The 20,017-nt window shown below is 46.1% G+C and overlaps 1 protein-coding gene and 1 long non-coding RNA gene across 6 annotated transcripts in view; one reads left to right on the top strand and one right to left on the bottom strand.

Annotated features, from left to right (window-relative positions):
- Positions 1 to 461: 461 nt before the first annotated feature.
- On the bottom strand, positions 462 to 3,010 carry LOC308066434. The gene is made up of 2 exons (XR_013929153.1): positions 1,868 to 3,010; positions 462 to 1,400 (listed from the first exon to the last, which is right to left on the bottom strand). It is a non-coding gene; the product is annotated as an uncharacterized lncRNA (long non-coding RNA).
- A 566-nt stretch (positions 3,011 to 3,576) lies between these two features.
- Positions 3,577 to 20,017, top strand: part of TEAD4 (TEA domain transcription factor 4) — a 57,209-nt gene continuing 40,768 nt past the window's right edge. The window contains exons 1-4 of one of the 5 annotated variants that reach the window (XM_080393626.1): positions 3,634 to 3,769; positions 4,070 to 4,148; positions 12,267 to 12,321; positions 18,071 to 18,325. In XM_080393626.1, coding sequence (XP_080249752.1) covers positions 18,319 to 18,325 — 7 coding nt within the window. In that variant the 5' untranslated portion in view covers positions 3,634 to 3,769; positions 4,070 to 4,148; positions 12,267 to 12,321; positions 18,071 to 18,318. Of the gene's footprint in view, positions 3,770 to 3,846; positions 4,149 to 12,266; positions 12,322 to 18,070; positions 18,326 to 20,017 lie in introns of those variants that run through there. The other 4 variants (XM_080393628.1, XM_080393627.1, XM_080393624.1 and 1 more) reach the window with 4 other exon arrangements.

The following is a 20,017-nucleotide window of genomic DNA, read 5'->3' as shown; positions in this document are numbered from 1 at the left end:
AATTCTCAGTTCTTTTCCTTTGTGGTATTTCTTTCATACAGTTAGAAGCATGGGAATAAATGTAACGTTAGTCTCTCCAATACTACCCCTCCCACCATCAGAAGGTCTTCCTGTACAGTTCCTGGTTTCCATCTGATACTCTCTTTAAGCTAGTTGTACTTCTCTGCCCCATGTTTTTAATGTTTCTCCCAGAATACAATTAAGGCTTTTGAGATGGTTCTTTATGGATTTTCCTACCCTCAGTCTGAACCCATTCTACTGTTGAAGTACAATACCATCGAATTATGAATCAAGAGCTGAAATAATGCAAGGCTAGGAAGAACACAAAGTTGAAGGGGTTATTTTTTCCTGTTTCTACTGGGAAATGTATGAACCTCAGTAAGAGGCGATACTGTGGTTCTGCTAATCAGAAAGTGACACAGCTCTCAGTGTATAGGCCCTGTTCTTCACTCACCTTTCCCCCCCCCCTGCCATTATTTCAATCTAAGCCAAATAAGGTTTAGTTGGAAGAGAAAACTGGGCAGGAAATACTACTGGGCATTCGTTCTTGGTACAGTAATATTAGTTGTGTACATGCAAATGTAACATCTTTAAATCCCAAAGAGATCTTAAAACAAAGGAGGAGGCATATTAAACTGTTAAATATGAATGCTAGAGGCAGACCTAGCAGACTAAAACAGTTCCTAGGCTGCTATAAACCCCTTGGCTCACCAACATAAAAGACAAGGAATAATTTATTGCAATTTCAGGGGTCAGTCCTACTTTCATTGAAGTTTTGCTGCTGAATTTAGCAGCAGTAGGACAGGGGGGGTTTGTTACTGTTGGCATAATAATTATACGTAGTATTCTTCTCTACTTGCTGGTATTAGCAGCTCTGTAAATCTCTCACTTTGACATTGAATTATGTTTCCTATTCCTGGTACGGAAGACAAGCAAAGCCTTTGCTGTGATTTACAGGTCAAGAGCAAAAATTTGTGTGAAGTGTTGTGAAACTGAACTATGGACAGATTCCTCTCTGTCAGGAATCTCATCTCTGCCACAGCGTCAAACTGTGTTGTATAGAACTGCAGCTTGGAACTACTACAGCTAAAACCCAGAACTAAGACATTTACGGCATCCTAGGGCCAAGAGATTTGGCCCAGCATGTAGTTATGAGGATGAGTAGAAAAGTAACAGTGGTGTTAAGGGTTTCCTTACTAACAGGGAAGACAGCCTGCTACGTCTGTGAAGGGGCAAGAATTGAAAGCCCTGCCACCAAAGAAGGGGCGGTACCCGCTGTTACTTTTTTATCGCTTGAACTGTACAGTCTATGGAGTTTTTGTCTTCCTGTTCCATCCCTTAACATGTTTTATAGGGAATTACGATTTCCTTGCTGGAAGCTGGAGGTCACTTCTCTAGTCCTACAATGGGAGAAAAATCCAGAAGCAAATTAACTTCACCAAAATGCATTAAGATCAAGGCTGTTGTAACTGTAACCTGCTCTGGTAATTTAACATTTAATTTAGAGAATACATACATGGGTGAAAGTATGCTAGAGGTTAGAGTTTGGGATCAAATACTTTGATAAAATTAACATTTTCAAATGAGGCAAGATGTTGTACTGTCTGGAACAAAGCAGCTTAAAATTATGAAGAAAACAAAGAATTTTTTTTTTATTATTGAAATGCTCAATTGAGTGCTTTATTTATTAAAGGGAAAGTAAAACTATTTTACTGTGAAAAATTCTAAAAGCTGCATACCAAAATCATTCAGATAATGATCAGAGTTAACTCCCCAACAGCTTGTCCAACTCCCTCTGCTTTCTGTTCTAAGCAGTTTCCTACCACATTACTACTACCAGTAAAGGAAAAGAACCCTGAACACCCACCACCAAAAAACCTCTGTTCTCTTGAGTGGGTTTCCATCTGCAGTTGACTGGAGTCCGGCAAACAATTTGTTTTATGATTCACAGGAAGGAATAGGTTTCAATTCCTTCTCTTTGAGCTATGTTGATTCTGCAGGGAAATGGGAGCAAAACAATACATTAGTCATATAATCATGAGACCTGGACTAGAATTCACAATGAACAGATGTGAGAAGTGAGCTACCTTTAACATATATTTGTTTTTCATTAAATTACGTGGTTTTAAATATGGCTTAGTAGAAACAGTGGCTAAATGAGATCTTTACAGGGCTTTATATAACAAAAAGACGCCCACAAAATAATTTCATTGAGTTCTGTAACTTCATCTTATTTATATTGTCTATATTCTTGATCCTACGGTTGTATCAGAGGGTATGTATCATAAAATGAAATTATTGCTGCGTTGCCTTACAAAGAAAAGTAAGTGTATGAAAAAGGATTACCAATATCGGTTATCTTCAGCACTGCCAAACAAAAAGAAAAACACCCCCCCCAAAAAAAAAACCAACACCCAACCAAAACCAAAACAACAAAAAAAGTGGAGTTCGCTTTCCAAATCCCGAGGCTGCGTTTATGAAGTTGATGGGTTTTGCCATCTGGTTTCTGAGGCCTTAGGACACATTTAGGTCCTGTTTTCAGTCTTTGCAAGCTGAGTTATGAACTTTCTTAGTTTTGGGTTCTTATCAAGAGCTGAAATTTTTCTTCACCCATTTTTTCAACACACTGAACTTTATAAAGCAAGCCAGCTGTTGTAGCTGCAAGTTACGCGTGCACCAGCCACCCGTGTCACCTGCTGGAGACGTGCAGGAGTTTATCTTGCAGCCGTAGCTGCGCATGGGATGCAGTTAGATTTCCCAACCTCGCCGCTTTACTGCTGCTTTTGTGTCGGGACGTGCCTTTCCAGCCCCAGCGCAGCTCCCGGGCTCGCACCGGCGTTTCCCAGCGCAGCGCGGCACCGGCACGGCTCTGCCAGCGGGTAAAGCGCGGCTCCGTGGCGGGGCTGCGGGACGCCACGGCGGCCACCCCTTCGCCGCGGGCGAGCGGTTGCCCGTCTGGGATGGCTGCCTGGGAAGCCCTCGGGGCAATTACTCTGTTGTAACCGCTGCTGCGGCTGGTTTGTTTCGCAGCGGCTCAGCGGCGCTGGGTGGAAACCGTCCCGTCCCGTCCCCACGGCGCTGCCCAGCGCCTGGCCCCGCGGGGCGCCCCAGGGCAGCCGCGCCCCCGCGCCGGGGCGCCCCGGCACCGCAGCCCCTTCCCCCGGCGCTGGCAGCGCGGCAGTCCCGCCCGCGGGGCAGCACCGAGCGGGCGGCGGCGCCCCCAGGGCTCAGCCCCCGGCCCGGCCGCCGCCTCCAACTTCTCCCCCGCGCGGGCGCCGCGCCCGCCCGCGCCGGGTCCTGAGAGACGGCGGCGCCCACGGCCCCCAGCCCGCCGCCCCCCGGCTGCTCGCCGGCCGCCCGGAGTTTCCTTCCTCCGCTCCCCCCTGTGCGGGGCGACCTTCCCCCGCCCCCGGGCCCGGGCCCCCTCTTCCGGCCACTGCCCGCGCCGCCGCGGCCCGGCCTCGCACTCGGCCGCCGGCGGGGCAGCGCCCGGCCCCGCCGCGTTTTGTCCCCGGCCCCGCCCTCGCCGCCCCCCGCCAGTCCCCTCCCCAGCCCCGTCCCAGCCCCTGCGCTGGCCGGCAGTCCCCTCCCTCGGCCGCGTTCATTTCATACCAACTCTCATTCCTCGCATTCCTCACTTCCTCCTTTCAAACTCCAGGGGAAATAAAAACCCTCCCTTTTCCTCCCAAAGTCCTGCCCGGCCGCGGCCGCCGCCCCCTCCCGCCGCCGCTCGGGCTCGCCGTCCCGCCGGCCGCCCCGCTCCCCTCAGGTGAGTGCGCGCCTTGTGCCCCCCCCGCCCCGCTCCCCGCATTGTTCGCGCCGTGCCCGCCGCGGCGGGACCGGGGGAAGGGGGAGCCCCAAGGGCCCACCCCCGAGGGCGGCCGCGGCTCCCCGGGCAACTTTCTCCTTCCTGTGCGCGGCGCGGCGGGGGGCGATGCCGAGCGAGGGGCTGCCCCGGCCGCCCACCCTGGCCGCGGCCCCGCTCCCAGCCCTGCGGGCCCGGGGGTGGGGAGCGGGCGGGCGCGGGGGGCCGGCGCGCAGCCACAGCCCTCGCCTGCTCTTTTGGCAGAAAGTCCTGGAGCAGAAGGAGGATTTAAAGCCGGTCCCCGCCGCCCCCGCGGAGCAGCGGTCGCTTTTGCCTCGCTCAGGTCAGGACGGGCCGTTTGACGATCGCTTTCGCGGGGGGTGCGGGGGGCTGCCGGGGTGTGTGTGTGTGGGGGGGGGGGCTGGGGCCGCTCGTGCGGCCCGGGAGGCACCGGCGACAAAGGAAGCGACGGGAACGTCCCCAATGGAGGCTTCGGCCGCTTCCCCCGCCGGGAAGGGGGCGCCGGCGCTGGGACTTCGGCAACTCGGGTCTTGTGGGACCGGTTGCCAGCTGCGCGCACTGCTACGGGGGGCGGGGGGGGGGGAAAGAAACAAAAAAAAAAAAAAAAAGGAGAAAAAAAAAAAAGGATTCCATGCCGTTCCTGGTACTTTCTGTAATAAATAAATCGGAGGCGATGGTTTGGGGAGAGAAAAAACAAAACAAAACAGTCCGATGCGAACCCCCCCGGGAGAAGGCGTGCGGGTTCTTACAGGGCTTTTCCCAGAGGATACGGGAATACTCTTGTTCCCAAAGCAGTTATTCCGAAGTTAGAGCCGAGTTTTGGTGGCATGCCTCTGGAAAGGATTTAAATGAACGTAAAGCAGCCAAACAAAAAGCCTCCCCAAATAACCCTTTATCTTTTCTACATAATTCCGTTTAAGCAGTTCTTTGCATGGGATGCCGGAGACGGAGCTGTTTTTGTAGAAGGGGGAAGGAGCGTAATTCCTGTATTTTAAGGACATCTGTAAAGTACTTTGTGGTGAATGGTCGTATAGAAGTACAAAAACCCAACAAACCAACCCCACAAAGAAACAAACCCCCCCCAAACAAACAAAATAACCAAACCACCACAACTAATCTACCCTTTGTTTTTTATTGTTTTTTTTTGTTTAACCTGATGTTACATTTACGTTACTTTCAAAGGTTAAAAAGTTGAGGTCTGCGAATCCTCTACAGATCAAACCCGCAAAATACTTCCCGAGTGCAGGGTCCCGGGAGGGAGGGAAGGCTTGTGGGTTTTTTGGTTAGGTTCCCCTCCACCCCCCCATTTCCTATTACTCGGAACAGATTGGCTTCCCCTAGACTTGACTGCGCTGCCTGTGTGCGCCGGGAGCGGAGCCTTGGCTCACCTGTCTGCACATCTGGCTGCAGCTGTAAGAGGGTTTATTGTTCTCCAGAGGGAAGTGGGCAGTAGGATGGGGCACAGTCATGGGGAGGGGCGAGGGGAACAGAGCAAGGGGGAAAGCAGATCTGGGTGTACAAGGACTGGGTCCGGGTTGAAGCTGCTGTACTATTAAATTTTAAAGCTTTTTGGTTTTTGATAGCTTTTTCTCCCAACAGAGAAGAGCCTGGGTGGTGCTGTGATGAACATAGAGGGGCTTCATGAGCATAGAGGGGCTTCTTTATTCGGGCTGGTGGATACTGTGGGGCTCTGGTTTTCTTTGGGACTTGGGTTGACAGAGTGAAGGGCAGCCAGCCAGCGGGTGCAGTCACCTTATGGGGTTTTCCTAAATCCCGGGCTGGATGTCTCCCTCAAACTCGAGCATGTGACGAAGTCTGTCATCTCTGAGCTGGACTAGCAGCTCGTTGCTCCTGCGGAGATCTCGGGAGCAATTAGTGTGCGTGAGAATGGGTGTTAGGAACTTCTCCACTGTCTTGGTTCCTGCTACTGTCTTTTGGATTTTAAAATTAATTTTACCAATCGCTTTGAAGTATTTCAGGTTATTACTGCAGCAAGTGTTTAATGTTAGTGCAGTACGCTGTGGGAAAATGGTGTGAAAATAGTACTGCCAAGCTCTGAAGAGAAAAAGGGCTCCATGGCACGGAATCTTGCTTGTGGTTTAAAAAAAATCACAGTCGCTGTTGGTTCTCTTAGTCAGGTGTTTGTTTCACAGAACTCGAATACAGTAAGTGGAGTTTTGAGGAGGTTGCTGAAAAGTGCAGTTTCCAATGGGTGCTGCTCACCTCTCTGGAGCGTCAGACTCGTTCACAACTTCCCTTCCGTAGTATTATGTGTCTTTTTTTGATTGTATCCTTCAGCTCCTGATTCTGTCACAACATAACTCCAGGGGTGGGTCCACAAGGACTTCAGGCTGGCGCTGCTGTTGACAGAACCTGCCTGCACAGCCCCAAGCCGCCCGTTTCCACGGCTGTCACACCTCTTGCTTTGTCCCTGGCGTGGGTATTGGCACTGCAGTTGACTGACCTGGGCCAGAGGGTTGACCCAGATGAAAAGTAACACTCTCTTTCAGCAAGTTACTTTTCAGCCACATCTGTTCTCCAGTCTAGTTAATCATATGGTCACATAAATGCTGCTGGTGTGTCTGGAGGAGGGGGTGCAATGACTAGGGGGTGGGCAGTGGGGGAAGAAAGGTGATGTTTTCTTAGCAACGTTGCCATCTTTTGCCACCTTAAGTAGTTCCTTGGACCATGTCTACGGTTTTTCCTGTGACAGTGAAATGATTTTCTGTCTTAGCTGGCCATAACTGTTTCTTAAGAATGCAAAAATTCGGTGTTATCTTTTTAAAAAGATCTATTATACTTTCCCTGTAGCTCAAACTTTCTCCTTTATTTATTTGTTACATGCCACCCCCCAATGTTATGCATCGTATCTTCCAGTAATTTTCTTGGGCAACTTTTTCATCCCCTAACGTGCTTTAACATCAGAAAAGTTTTCTTGCTCTAATGCAACAGTTTTTACATTGGTGTGTATTTCTGTGAAATGATTGCTTGTTTCTCTCTCTCTCTCTGCACTTACACTAAGTTCTTACAAGCACTAATGAGACTAAGCTTTTAATATTTTTCAATGTCTATTATTCTAGGCCTAATGATTGGTTTTTATACTCTTAAATTTCTTCCATCTATCTGTGCACCTTTTGCAGATTGAGATCTGATATTCTACATGTTGCAGCTGATTCATCTCTTTGTTGCCTGAAGTGATATCTGAGCACAGGCTGACAAAAGTTACATTGGTCATTTTGTGGAAGCATTTGCTCTGCAGACAATTCTCATTTTTTTCTCAGTCTGGCATGTCTTCAGCTTCTGCTTGTGACAGGGCTTTTTCCTTGATTTAGCTGTGGTTTTTTTTCTTTGCATTATTTTCCCCACGTATTTTTACCCCCCTCACCTAGTTTGGTTTTGAGCTGTCTGAATCCCTTTGAGTTGTTTCTATCCACTGGTGTTTGTAAACTTAATGAAGTTTACAACTCTTATCACCTGCAAGTTTTATCAACATGCCCTTTATTCAGTCTTAGATCTTTAATTAAGATGTCAAAGCAAACTGGACTGGCAAAGGTCCCTGCAGCAACCCAGTAGGTGCCCCCTGGATCTGTTGGTTCCATTGGTATATATCACTACCCTTAGTTTTGAAGTTGTAAGTTAATTTTCTAATAATATGAGCAGTACTGTCCAAAGCCAATTTGAAGTGATTTTTCAGCCATGATTTCCTTGGAGAGTAACAAAGGCTATTCTAACTCTAAACCTATCACATCATGTACTGTATTCTTTTCATTCCCTGACTTCACATGGCAATTCTATCCTCCTTTGAAGACCAATCAAGTTTATCAAGATTTACAGTAGTGTATGCTCCTCTTTCTCTCCAGCTTCTGCGCTATGCCCACCACCATACTAAATAAATGCCCAACATGTTCCTTTGCAGAGCTTTGTAAAAAGCCAGGAATTTGCAGCGGGCATGGAGCTCATTACAGGATCTGAGACTAGTTGATTAGAAAGTATTCATTGGGGTTTGGAGGTGGTGTTTTGTGTTCTTGGGTTTTCTTTTTGTTTGTTTGTTTGGGGTTTTTTTGAGGTGGATTTTTGTTGTTTCTGCCCCTTGGGTCCTCCTTTCTCTGGAGATAATGCAGTCACTCCCCTTTGTTTTTAACACCATATGAATTAGATGTTTTCCTGCTAGGGAGGGGCAGGTTTTCCAGTTCCCGGTGCCACTGGCTGAGTCACTGGCTCTGTTTTTCTGTTCTGTTGTAGGTCTATAATTACCTTGTTCTTACCTTCGTTAGAATATGATTGCCAAAGGGTAGGTGTTTTACTTTGCTGTACTTCTGAGACATGAGTGCCCGTGGCTTTCAGAGCCTGAATACGAGCCTTTGAAGCATCTGCTTTGCTAGTGCCAAAAAGAAAATAAATCAGCATAGTCCTCACAGTGCCTCCCTTCAAATAGTATGGTAACCATTAATGACAGTTGTCCAGACAAAGTCTAATCTCTTGTAACCAGGACTGCTTTAACTGAAGGAGGAAGAGTGAAGAGAGCACTCAGCATAGAAAGTGAAATGGAAAGGGGGGATTTGCTGATGTGTCTTAAGTTCATTTTCCTTGATCTTCTCCATAGCAGGTCCTTGAAATAAAGCTCACTGATACCAGACTAGCAGGATTTAGGGGAGGTTCTCTTGTTTTGAAAATCTTGTCAGCTTAGGGGAAAAAAAAAAAAGAGCAGTGTAAACAAGATGTTTGTGTAAGATTTTCTCTAAGTACTCGCTGCTCTTTGATTTATCTTTATAAAAATAAATAAATTAAATCCTATTTATTTCCCCACCCCTGTTTGTGAAGGAGCTAGGCTAACAGGAGAAAATAACTGTGCAGGGGAAACAATGTAAATCAGTGTTTCTGTCCTCCCAGTAAGCTGTAAGCTAACCGAAAAATAAAAGCAGCATCTTTTTCCACTGTTTTTCATCACCGGTTTTATTTGTAAGAACATGTTTTAAAAACTGGAGTCAAGTCAGTGGTTAGCTGTGTCCCTTTAAGAATCTAGTTTTGCTTGGCTAGCTGCCCTTGTTCTCCTGTAGATTAATCCAGCAGAAGGTATATAACCTGTTGACCTTCCTGATGAGAAGGGTCTGGAAGGGCAAAGAGATAAATTGGAAGGTTCATGCTTTCCTGTAATATCTGGGGACAAGTTTAACCTGTGTTTTTCAGGTTTTGGCACCTTTTTTTCTCCCCCCCTCCCCCCCATGATTGCTGTTTGAAGGATGGGGTTGCACTTGCAGATTGTCATGATTTTCACTTGCTTTCTATGAAATTCCAGTTTGGAAGTGGCAGTGTGTTTGTGCCACAACTTGAGAGGGAAGAGTTCTGTGCTCAGGATTACGCTCGTCAGAGTTGAGGATGGCTTGGCTTTGCCCTCTCTTGTATCAGACTGGTGGGACCACTGGAATCTGGCTAAAACGGCTGGTGTCCGCTTGTCTGCTAGGGAATTTCAGACTCTTTTACAGAAAACCAGATCTGGTGGGCTTTCTTCACTGTCAGCCCTCAAGAAATGATCATCGCAGCTGTAAGCAGTGAATGTTCACCTGCTGCACGTTCCAGGTGAAGCATGTGCTCCAAAACCTAGCTGGGGTGGTTTCTGCATACCCCAGGAGTGCAGCTTGCTTGGTAGCCATGAGCAGGGCTCGTTCATATAACACAGGTGTTTTGTGGTTGTTCCTTACTTAGGAATTGGTATCCAAAGTATCCAACACCTTTAAGCTCCATCTAGCTACTACTAAAATCAAGGCACAATGAGTAAAAATGGTTGACTGAATTGAGGTCCCATTTTAGATACCTATTCTGCCTGTTTGTGGTTTGCTTTTGTCTTGAGGCTTTAGTAAAGGGCTTAGCCCTGACCAGACAGGCTGTGCCCACCCCACAGACCACCCGCAAGTGCTGCAGATGCAGAAATCTGCTTGTGTTTATGGCCTGTGGGGTCAGCGCTTCTGTCTATTCTGTTGAAAGTCTCCTAGCCCAGGTTCAGCTATTTCTTTTCTTGGAAACTGGCTGTAGTTTGGAGATAAGTGTTTTCACTGCTTTGGATGAGATTTGCAAACACTGTATGCTGTCTGAGTTCATGTGAAATTCTGCCATTAGTGTCACAGATGAGAGGTTTTTTTGGGACATCTAGCCTTGAGTCCTAAGCAAGAGGTTGAGACGTATCATGAACAGGAGGCAGGATTAAGAAATAAAAGTTCAATGTGGGTATCATAAAATGGGCGTTAGGAGTCTCAATTTTCTGCTATTTGTCAGGAAAGCCTCAAGGGAGGTCTGATTTCCAGACAGCGTTAAACACGAGCCCCTCTGAAGTTACACCACTTGCAATGGCAAATAGCTTTTAAAGTTCACCTTTTTTGGTCTTGAAATTATTGTCTGGGTTTTGTCCCCAGTCTGATTTACCAGTCTGGGTAGTTCACTTAGGTGTTTGTGCTCTAGTTTGTTCCATTGGTAAATGGGGGCTTTTGAGTCCGATGGTGAGATTTTCAGGACAACTGACTTTCAATGAGTTTAGGAGCAAGGCTTTTTTAGGTTGCTGTTAAAGGTTTCCTATCCTTTAATAATTAAGCATGATTTATTTCTGTCTCTAGCTTGGTTTGTTAAGACCCCAGTAATTTTAATCAGTCAATGCCTACCCTTGCCTATACTTGAAGGGACAGTTGTGATTTAAATGTGTTAGCTGACACTATGGGTGATTCTGCAATAGAAAAGGGAGATGATTATTGGGCTTCCTCCAGGTTTGTTGCTTTCTAACCAGCTCTGCACTTGTTGGGAGAATGACTCCTGGTGACTGCTGCTGCTAGCATGAGGGTGGCTAACCATTTTCACCCTGCCACAGCCTTCATCTGTTTGGGAAGCTGCGAAACACATGCCACATGTCTTGGAAAGTGAGGGAGAATGGGAGCTCTGGGAACAGTTCCTGCATGGGAGATAACTGTGACTCCCCAGGAATTGCATTTTTCCTTTGAGGGCCAGCCCAGTGTGTGGCTCAATCCCAGGGCAACCTGGCAGTGTCAATCTCTGATGCCCTTGCTGGCTCATTTTTTCTCTCCCAGCCGAGATATAAATCACGCAGTAGTCATTTTGTCAGTCCAAGGCTGGTGGCCTTGTGATGTAGCCTGTACACGTGGGAGCTGTGCACGACTTTGCCGTGGCGCAGGATCAGTCCTCAAGCTGACCATCCCTAGACTAGTGGGAGCAGAACCAGCCTTTGGGTTTTGTTGTTGTTGGGTTGTGGGCTTTTCTTTTTTTTCCCCTCCCCTCCTTAGGACAGCAAGGCTCTGTGTTCTGTTTCTTTTATCGCAAATGTAACTGATTGGATGGTGTGCAAGGCCACACACAGCCTTATCTCATCGCATCCTGTTTGACTGCATTATCCAGGGCCGCACTGATAGAAGTTCTCCTCTCCTTGTTTTGATTTATATCACTGTGCTGGACACTACATCCTCTCTCTGTTTCAGCCAGAGCTAGGCTACAGCCATCATTTAAGAGTGTTGTTTTGCTTTGCTCAGGAAATCAGGTGCCTTTTGAGCAGCAGCTGCTGCAGGCAGTTTCAGCGTAGCTAGCAAACCAAGCTTGATCTTGTGCTAGGCGGTGTGATAAGCACTCAGCTGGAGCCCTTGCTTATGCTGGGTATAATCTGAGGCTGGTTTGTAAACCAGCCTTATTCAGTAGTGAGACAGAGACAAAAATCTCACAATGCAGCCTGTAGATGTAATGATTATATTACCTTGCCCAATGCACAAGAGGGAAATCTCAGTTCGCCTTTCTTCCTTGCCTGGCATGGCTGCCTGTTAAGAGCTTTTGCTTCACCTACAGCAAGTAACATTACCTCAACTGGTTTTATTCACAGGATTAGGCAGCGTTACTCTGCTGCCCTGGGTGGACAGGAGTATTCACAGGCAACAGCCAGCATAGCTCAGCAGTTGCAGGAGGCCCAGGGCAAGAGGTGAGATTGGAAAGCAGGCTCACCCTTCGGCTAAGGTGTTCTGGAGCTGTTCTGGAGCGCTTGAGTGGAGCCCTTTGGTGAACTGCACCCACCCACCTCGACTGTCACCGAGGTCTTCTGCTGAAACCCAGTGGCTCTGGCTCTGGGCTCATGTAATGACTGCAGTGCAGCTGCTGAGGAGTGTGAGCAACTGGGTGCTGGCTGGTGCTGCAAAAGCACCGTTACCTCCCTAGGCACAGTTCAGCACTAGTTAAGTCTTTTTACAGTTGCCATCTTTATTTTGCTCTGTAGAGAACCTGAAAAACATGTTAATGATTTCTGTCTTCTTTTGCCTGAAAGCTTTAACAGACCTTAGTTACTGTTGAATAGCTGCTTTCCCACCTTTTCCCTTTCCAGTACGTGTTTTTTCCTGCAGTCTTTGAGTTGCACCCCCTTGGAGCTACTCATCTACTGATTGCACTCATTCTTCTCTTTCAGAGGAACTGAGCTATTATTGTAGTGTCCCGTAGAATTTCCCAGCCTTCTTCCTCTGGTAAGTTGGAATGCCATCTTCCATTGTACCATGTTCAATAGATTTTGTAGTATCCCAAACTGTTGCTTTCCTAAACCCAGATCTCCTTGTATGACTGGATTGTGTAAACTCATTTGTTGTTGGCATGTTCTGGATGGAGGTAACTGACTGGCTGTTGCTGTTTCCAGGTCTTCTTCTTGTTATAAACTGCTCTAAAGTTACAGTTTGAGCAGCAGGACATCTTCTTTTCTGGCCAAACCCATTCTGTTTTGAAATTCTCTGTTTGACTGCTGATCAGATATGAAGATGTTGTGGTTCAGAACCTCTATAGTGGCAGTATTTGGCTCACTTTACCAGGGCAGTGAATACCGGAATCATTTGGTTTTATTTGCATTACAATAACATCAAGGGATACCTGTAATAGGAAGCAGTCTCTGCCCCTGCAGCTTGCAGTTCCATTAAAAGAGACTAAGGATGAAGGGATGTCCTTGGTGAAATGGCTTGCTCAGAAGCAGGAGTGGAACCCGCTGTCAGGCTCCGCATGGCTGTGCTGGCAAGGGTTCCTGCCTGGGAGGGGTGAGTGACTAGGGATGTCTCTGGTTAGAGTGTTGTGCTCCATACTGATTCCAGCAGGGAAAGGGGGTGGCCATGGAGTGTGTGTGTGAGGGAGAGTCTGTTGGACAGAGCAGTTCCAAGAAATCTGAACAACTGGAGACAGCTGGCTGCAATTTTTCAGATCCTCAGGAAAGTATGATTTTGTGTTGAGCAGCTGCCACAAACACTGAAGAGGGAGCTGTTACCAACAGTAATGACTGAGGGATTGATATTAGAAAGCAGATGTGTCAGACTATGGAGTCGGTTAAGGATGGCTCCCTGTCAGTGAGACCTCGCTGAAGGGCTCTTGGCAGCTGTCTAGCCCTGCAAGATCCCTGAATCTCAATGAGATACCGTGTGTGAAAGGAAAGAGTTAGTGTTGAAATTGCCAGCATCAGAACAATTAAGCCAAAGCTGCTGGAGCTGAAGGATTTTTGTGCTTCCTCTCTGGTTTTCCTTTCCTCTGACCCAACAGCCTGCCTTTGTAAGCAAGTCATTAAGAGATGGCCATGGCAGAAAGAACAGGGACCAAGAGTGAATAAAAACCAGTATTTGAACAGAGGGAAACATAAGAAGGAAGTAGAGATACTCTGGTGAGGAGGTGGAGGTGCTGAGGGGCTTGTGTCCTGGGGGAGAAGAATCCATGACTGGACCCTACAAATAAAGGTAGCTAATTGTCTCTCAGTAAAGTAAGAGTGGGATCGGAATAAGAACAACTGTAAGGTACAGTACCAGAAACGTGAGAGCCAAGAAGTGGAGCGTAAGTTCAAACTGGAGGGCATCTGAAGGGAACAAACACTGAGCCTGGAACCTCTGGCAAAACTTCCTGTTATGAGAACGGGACAACATCCTCTGACTCCTCTGATCCTCAGAACTCTGCCTGGCGAGGGGATTCAGATGGGGAAGGAATTGTCTGAGCATGCCTGGAAACGGGTGTCTGTTTAGTGATTTCAGGATCAAATTCCATCCACATCAGAAGAAAGCTTTGTGATTACAAGCTTTTCTACAGGCAGAACTTAATAAAAATTAAAAAAAAAAAAAAAAAGGGAAAACAATAATTTACAAGTACTAAAATATTTAGTGATATTAGAACACTCAGTACTAAGCTCTTATGTGTATAGTTAGTATTGATTGAATGGGAAAACAGAAGCAACCCAAAAGCTAGATGCCAACTTGAAACATTTGTATTCTGTGAAAGTAGTTACTAATGAATATTATTAAAACCTTTCTTATAAATAACACATTCAACATCAGCATGTTTTTGAAAAATGCTGGTTTTGACCAGATTGCTTTTTCAATGGGAAGTGATTCCACTGATAGTTTTTCAACTTGCCATACTAATAACGCTGTTTGCCATCGAGTTTAGCCCCCAGCTTCTCTATAGTTTGCTTTGCTTACTTTAATAAATGGCCACTTTGGCCACCAGTGAGTTCAGATCTACAGTGCAGGCAATGGAAGGCCAGGAGCGGTCAGAGAAGAGACCCACAGAGCAGATGCCACCCGAGCAGGACTCCCTGCATTGCTGTTTTATTGCCTCTGAGCACAGAGCATCTATCCCCTGGGACTGCACATGGAGCTCACTGTTTAAGCAACATTATTTAAGAAAACTTTACAGGCCCTTTAAGCTCTTGGCACGTTACTGAAATAGAGACATGGAGTTACAAGGATTTTCATGATCATTTCAGCCTACAGAATTTCTTCATAAGTTATCAAAAAGAAGGTCAGTTTGTGTTAGTGTCTGGGTGATTACTGAGTTTTTAGCTGGAGTTGGCCAAACATCCTTGATTTTATAGTCGCTACAATTCCACTTTTCTCATCATCCATCAGGAGTAGCTTTAGTGCCAAGAAGGGAAAGCAGAATCAGCCCCCAAGGTACGGAAAGGTTGGGGTGGGGTTGGCCACGATAGCACATTTTGGTGCCTGCTGACCTAGCTGTATCTTGGGATAGAACTAACATTGCTGGTCTAGGCACAGAAAGTAAGAAGCATTCATAAAAATAATAAATGTACCTAGTGACTTTTAAGTTTTATACCATTTCTTCTCTCACTGCTCTCATGTTCCACATCCCCCTTGCTTTAGACCAGTGTGAGATTAGGCTTGCATATTCTGTCTCTTGCTTTGTGAACTTGCCTGAATATACAAGTGACATCTGCTCAAGTTGGCACAACTTTTCTTTCGTGTTTGGAGAAAGAGTCTTGGGAGCTGGCAGTGAATTGAATACAGCATGTTTTCTCCTCCACTTATTCTGGAGCTTGGATCAGAAAGGACCTAGAGTTTCCTTTGTCACCAAAGGCACTTGGTGCACATGTATGAAGCCTTGTAAAACATGAAATGATCGGGCAAAAACTCCTAGGATTTGGGGGTGGGATGGAGTTATGCTTAAGACATATTTGCTTAGTTTTCAACCTAAGTGTTCCGTGCTGAAATCATCTGCTAGGTATTAATCTGTGTCTGCATGGACGTTATGGAGGTGAAAATATCTGGATTCAAAGTAGGTGCTTTTTATGGTTGCGATGGGCATACATTCTCTAGAAGATGACTTTGTTTACTTGTCTGCATTGCTAGGGGATTTGGCTTGAGCAGAGGCTGTAGCTTCCAGTCTCCATGGCTCTGGGTTGTACAGTTGAACAGTTACAGCGGGTGTTTTCACGTGGGTGTGCAGCCCGCTGGTTGTTACCAGGCGTGCAGCTCCAAGGGCAGGTGGTACTGCGAATACACTTGCAGTCACACTTCAGGCTTCTTTCTGAACCCCTCCATTTCTCATCCTGTCAGCCCAAGTTAAAACTAGCCTGTGTCTTGTGTTCATGGAGATTTTAATGTGCATTAAATATGGGGGTCGTGACAGCCTCAGGGGACCAGGGCTGCTTGGAGAAATATCAAAAGAGGAACAGCTGGAGCAGATAGCTTCTGTTCCTCTGTCAGAGCCCCACTGTGGAAAGCTTACTCCGCTACACTGATTCCCCAGCAGGACAATCTCTTGAATAACCGGGTAATTTTTTTTATTGAGCATCTTCATCAGTGAAAGGAGATATGTTTTGATGATGGATGCTTGGTGAAGGAAGCAACCTTTACCGTTCATTTCAGGGTCCCTTAAAGTCACATTGCCTGCTTTGGTGCCATTCACAGTGTGCTTGGGGTGTCTGCCCCAGGGTAAAGGCCAAGTTCCCCTCTCTGCCCCCCTCGCCTCCCATTTCATTCTTTCTTCCCATGTTAATTAGAGCTCTGAAAATGTATAGTATGGGTCAAGAGGATTGAAATAATCTAACGTAAGGGCTAAAATGGATGGATAATGGTAGGACATTCCAGTGGTTCATGTGTTCCAAACATTCTCATGGGAAGTAAGTCATATGCTGGGTTTTCTAAACGGCTATGTGAACCACTTGTTAAAATGCTGCACCGTGTAAGAGAAGTATACTCTGTCTCGAAATTATTCAAATGCCCAGTATGATATTGTTTCCTGAGCTTTTGGTGGGTTATGGAGATGTAAAATGGGTATCTGCTGCTTCTAAAGTCATTAAGGAGCAGCAAAACCTTCTGAGAGGCAGTGTTGCCACCTCTTTCTACAACTTCAGCTTTTGAAATGAAAAAATTCTTAAGGATTTAAGCTTTTAGCAAAAAAGAATAATAATAAAATCTAGTAATCACAGTCTTGGAGAAGATTTTGTAAACATGAAATCCAAAGAGGAAAGGAACCAAAGAGGGACTTAAAAAGGAGTGTATGGTGTAATGTTTTTTTTTTAAGTTGATGTCAGGAAAGTTTCTGGAGCCACAAGCTCTGAATTTTTGAACTTCTGAAGTTGAATGGACCTGCTTTTCCTATTTACCAGCTGGGGCATGGTGTAACTGCACAAATTTTGTTCTAGCTAGTTTTTGACATAGACCATGCCCAAATTTCTCCTCTGTCCCCCTTTACATTATTGCTGTGATATTTCTGAGCTAGGCTGACTTGGCATGTTGGAGGCCTCTCCTAACACTCTTCTTCAGTACAGGTTTGATGATTCTGTTGCTCTTGCAAAAAAAGCTTTATTCTGATTTTTCCCAGCTCAATGTGGTGATTGGCGGGGAAGTTTTGAACTCTCATTTAAGTGGATTCTCAAATGGTGGCTTACAAGTATTCTTTGTAGCTCAGGTAACAAAACTTTTAAAAAGATGAATAAACAGCATTGGGATTAAGGCAGGGGAATGAACTGTGTCTTCAGAAGCCCTTTGTCTTACAAATGGTTGACTGGGAGTGTCTGTATGGTCTGAAGTTGCTTTTTGAACAAGTGTTTTAGCAGCCCCGCTCCGTGACTTCAGCCTCTGCTGTAGGTGTTTGTAAGTAGCTTTCTTGTAGCTTTCAAAACCTGGCAGCTACCTGCTTAGGTTCAATGACAAACCAATTTCTGCTCCTGCTCAGTGGCAAATGTAATAGCCTGAGACTGGTAAAGGATGAAGGGGTAGAGAGGCACAGGGTACTGAAGGAATTTGCCCAAGGTCGTTCTGAAGACGAGCAGTAGAAACAGGCTAAATGCCTAGGATTCTTGACCTGCAGCCTAGTGCCTTTATCCTTTTACTCATGGTGCCTTCTGCTCCTGCCAGGATATAGTGCTGAGATTTGGGAGACATTGCATTAAACTGTCTGGCTCCAGGAATTGCTTTTTAGAACTGCAGCTGATCCTTGAGAAGAAGAAATGTCAGTGTTAAAAGTGACACCGACTACTAACTGATGCAGTGAAACAGTATCTAAGAAAATTTCAACCCTAGTGCTCAGTGATGACTGGACAATTCATCACTGCTTTATTTTGTATAGTCTTTCACACAGGCTGGATTCCTGTATGCATGCTTCAGAAAGTTAAATAACAGTTACACAGATAATGACAGCAGAAGGAGAAAGAAATTAGGAGAAGGAGACAGAGGCAAGAAGATGTAGCGTCTGGGGAGAACTGGGAAGTGGTAAGAGTTATTGAGCCATAGAGAGACAGGAGAAGGCTGTTTTATCAGAAGGATTTGTAGAAAAGGTTTTCATCTCAACATAAATAGAAATCAAGGATGTGGTTGAGTTACCGTTTAAGGTAAACGTGAAGTAAAAATCTCTCCTCACTGAGGCTTTTAAACTTTCTTTTCCCCTTTAGTATCTCTTCATTTTCCCAGAGAGGAGGATTTCTAACCGACTGATGGGATGTGTTTATCATCGCAGGTTCTGAGTCTGCTTCTCCACGTGGCACCTTGGAGTTTCTAGCTGGCACCATTACCTCCAACGAGTGGAGTTCTCCCACCTCCCCTGAGGGGAGCAACGACTCAGGGGGCAGCGAGGCCTTGGACAAACCCATTGACAATGACGCTGAGGGCGTGTGGAGTCCGGACATCGAGCAGAGCTTCCAGGAAGCGCTAGCCATCTACCCACCATGTGGACGGCGGAAGATTATCTTGTCCGACGAAGGCAAGATGTATGGTAAGGAGAAAGAGGACACACCACAGCGCTCCAGGCAGCCTGCCCTGTGCAGGCCATTTGCCTTATACCAAATGAGGTTCTGAATTAACTCTTTTGCCCTCAGGTGTTCCCAAGTTGATGCAGTTGGTCACTTGAAGCTGTGTTTAGGAAAACCAGTGAATATTTTAAACATTCACAGAGCTGAAAGAATTATAGTTGTCTTCTTCAGGGGAGTATCAATAAGGTAGATTCAAGAGTTGGGCAGGCTACTGAACTAATCTTTGGCTCGGTATCATATAATGGCTTCATGGTGTAACAAGGTCTGTCTTCTAGGTGTCCCTCCTGCTGTCTCCAAAATACTTGTTACCCTAACAGGTAAAGGTCTCTGGTGCTACAGGGCAGAAGTTCATCCCCTGAATGGCTGCTGCTGGTGTGCAAACACCTAAGTTTACTAACTAGCTACGCTTTTCAGATCTTAAGAGCTGAAAACAGACCTCTCTGGCTGCTCCCTTTCATTGTAGTTTGCTATAAGCCCTGGCATGAGTGCCTTTCACCTGTGGGTTCTTCTCACCTAGCCCTGAATGCAGAGAAACATGGGCTTGCAGCTGCAGCAGAAGTCAATTTCTTAAGTAGCAGACATGATTTTGAATTGTAATTTTGACCTATGCGACAGCTGAAATTTCTCTCTTGATTTTGTCCACAAAAAAGCTGGTCCAGGCTGGATTCTCTAGCTCAGTATTGGCAGAAGCCAACTAGTACTTCTGGGACTAAAAAGCAAAGCGATGGCTGAGAGCGCACAATATTTGGTTAAAAGTTCCAAGTTGTTAAAAGTGTTTCTCAAAGCACTAGCAAGGACCTTACGGAAGGCAGCCCTATTCCTGCCCAGTCAGTGCTTGCGGGTTTTTTTTTCCTTTGCATTGGAATCTATTGTCTGCAGGCCCTGTCATGGGATCACCATGCCCTGAAGCATCATACAGAGCACTTTACAAGTCATTCTGCAGGTTTCTGTCCACCCATGGGGCCATTGTTCCCTGAGCTGGGAATCGATTGCTCTCACTGTGTGTGGGCATGGGTGGGGTCGTCTTTACACAGCCTTATCTCCAATACATAGTTTTACTGGGTATACATATCATTGCATCTGTACAGAGCAATGTATATTGAGTAGGGCTGATCACCCTGAGGCTCAGCAAGTGTCAGTATTCTTATTCAGACATCAGTTCCTGTTCTGAGCTGGCACAAACATTTTTGTGGTTGTGCTGTGGAACCGGCCAGGGAACTGATGCTCCTTAAAACTAACACTGAGCCAGAAAGGGGGGAAAAAAGTGAACTTTAATCTGAGTGTGTCCCCTGGTTTCTTTCGCTGCACAGCTGCTTGTGCTGGTGTTTAGGGAAGGGATAATGAGAGTGGAAATGAGCAGCCACGGCTGAGGTGAGGGTAGGACTGCTGCTTTCAGAAGCTGTGCTGGCTTAAAATGTTATTAAAATATTACTTGAAAATCCACCCCGTGGTTATTAAGCATAGATTAGTGACATGCTCCCTGCCACTGTCAGTCTGCGCTAGTTTTCATGACAGGTAACTTTTAAAATTGATGCCGAAAAATTACAGTTGTGTTTAAAGACTGCCTTCATTTACTAGTCATTCTGCACAGTCCCTGAAATACTTCAGCTTTGGAGTGAATGTGTCAGAGCAGAGAGTGAAATGGACCCGAAAAG

This window comes from Falco punctatus (assembly GCF_963210335.1).
Source record: "Falco punctatus genome assembly, chromosome: 6".
In the NCBI taxonomy this organism is placed as follows: Eukaryota; Metazoa; Chordata; class Aves; order Falconiformes; family Falconidae; genus Falco; species Falco punctatus.
The sequence above is the reverse complement of the archived record's forward strand: the minus strand, read 5'-3'. Positions and strand labels throughout refer to the sequence as shown.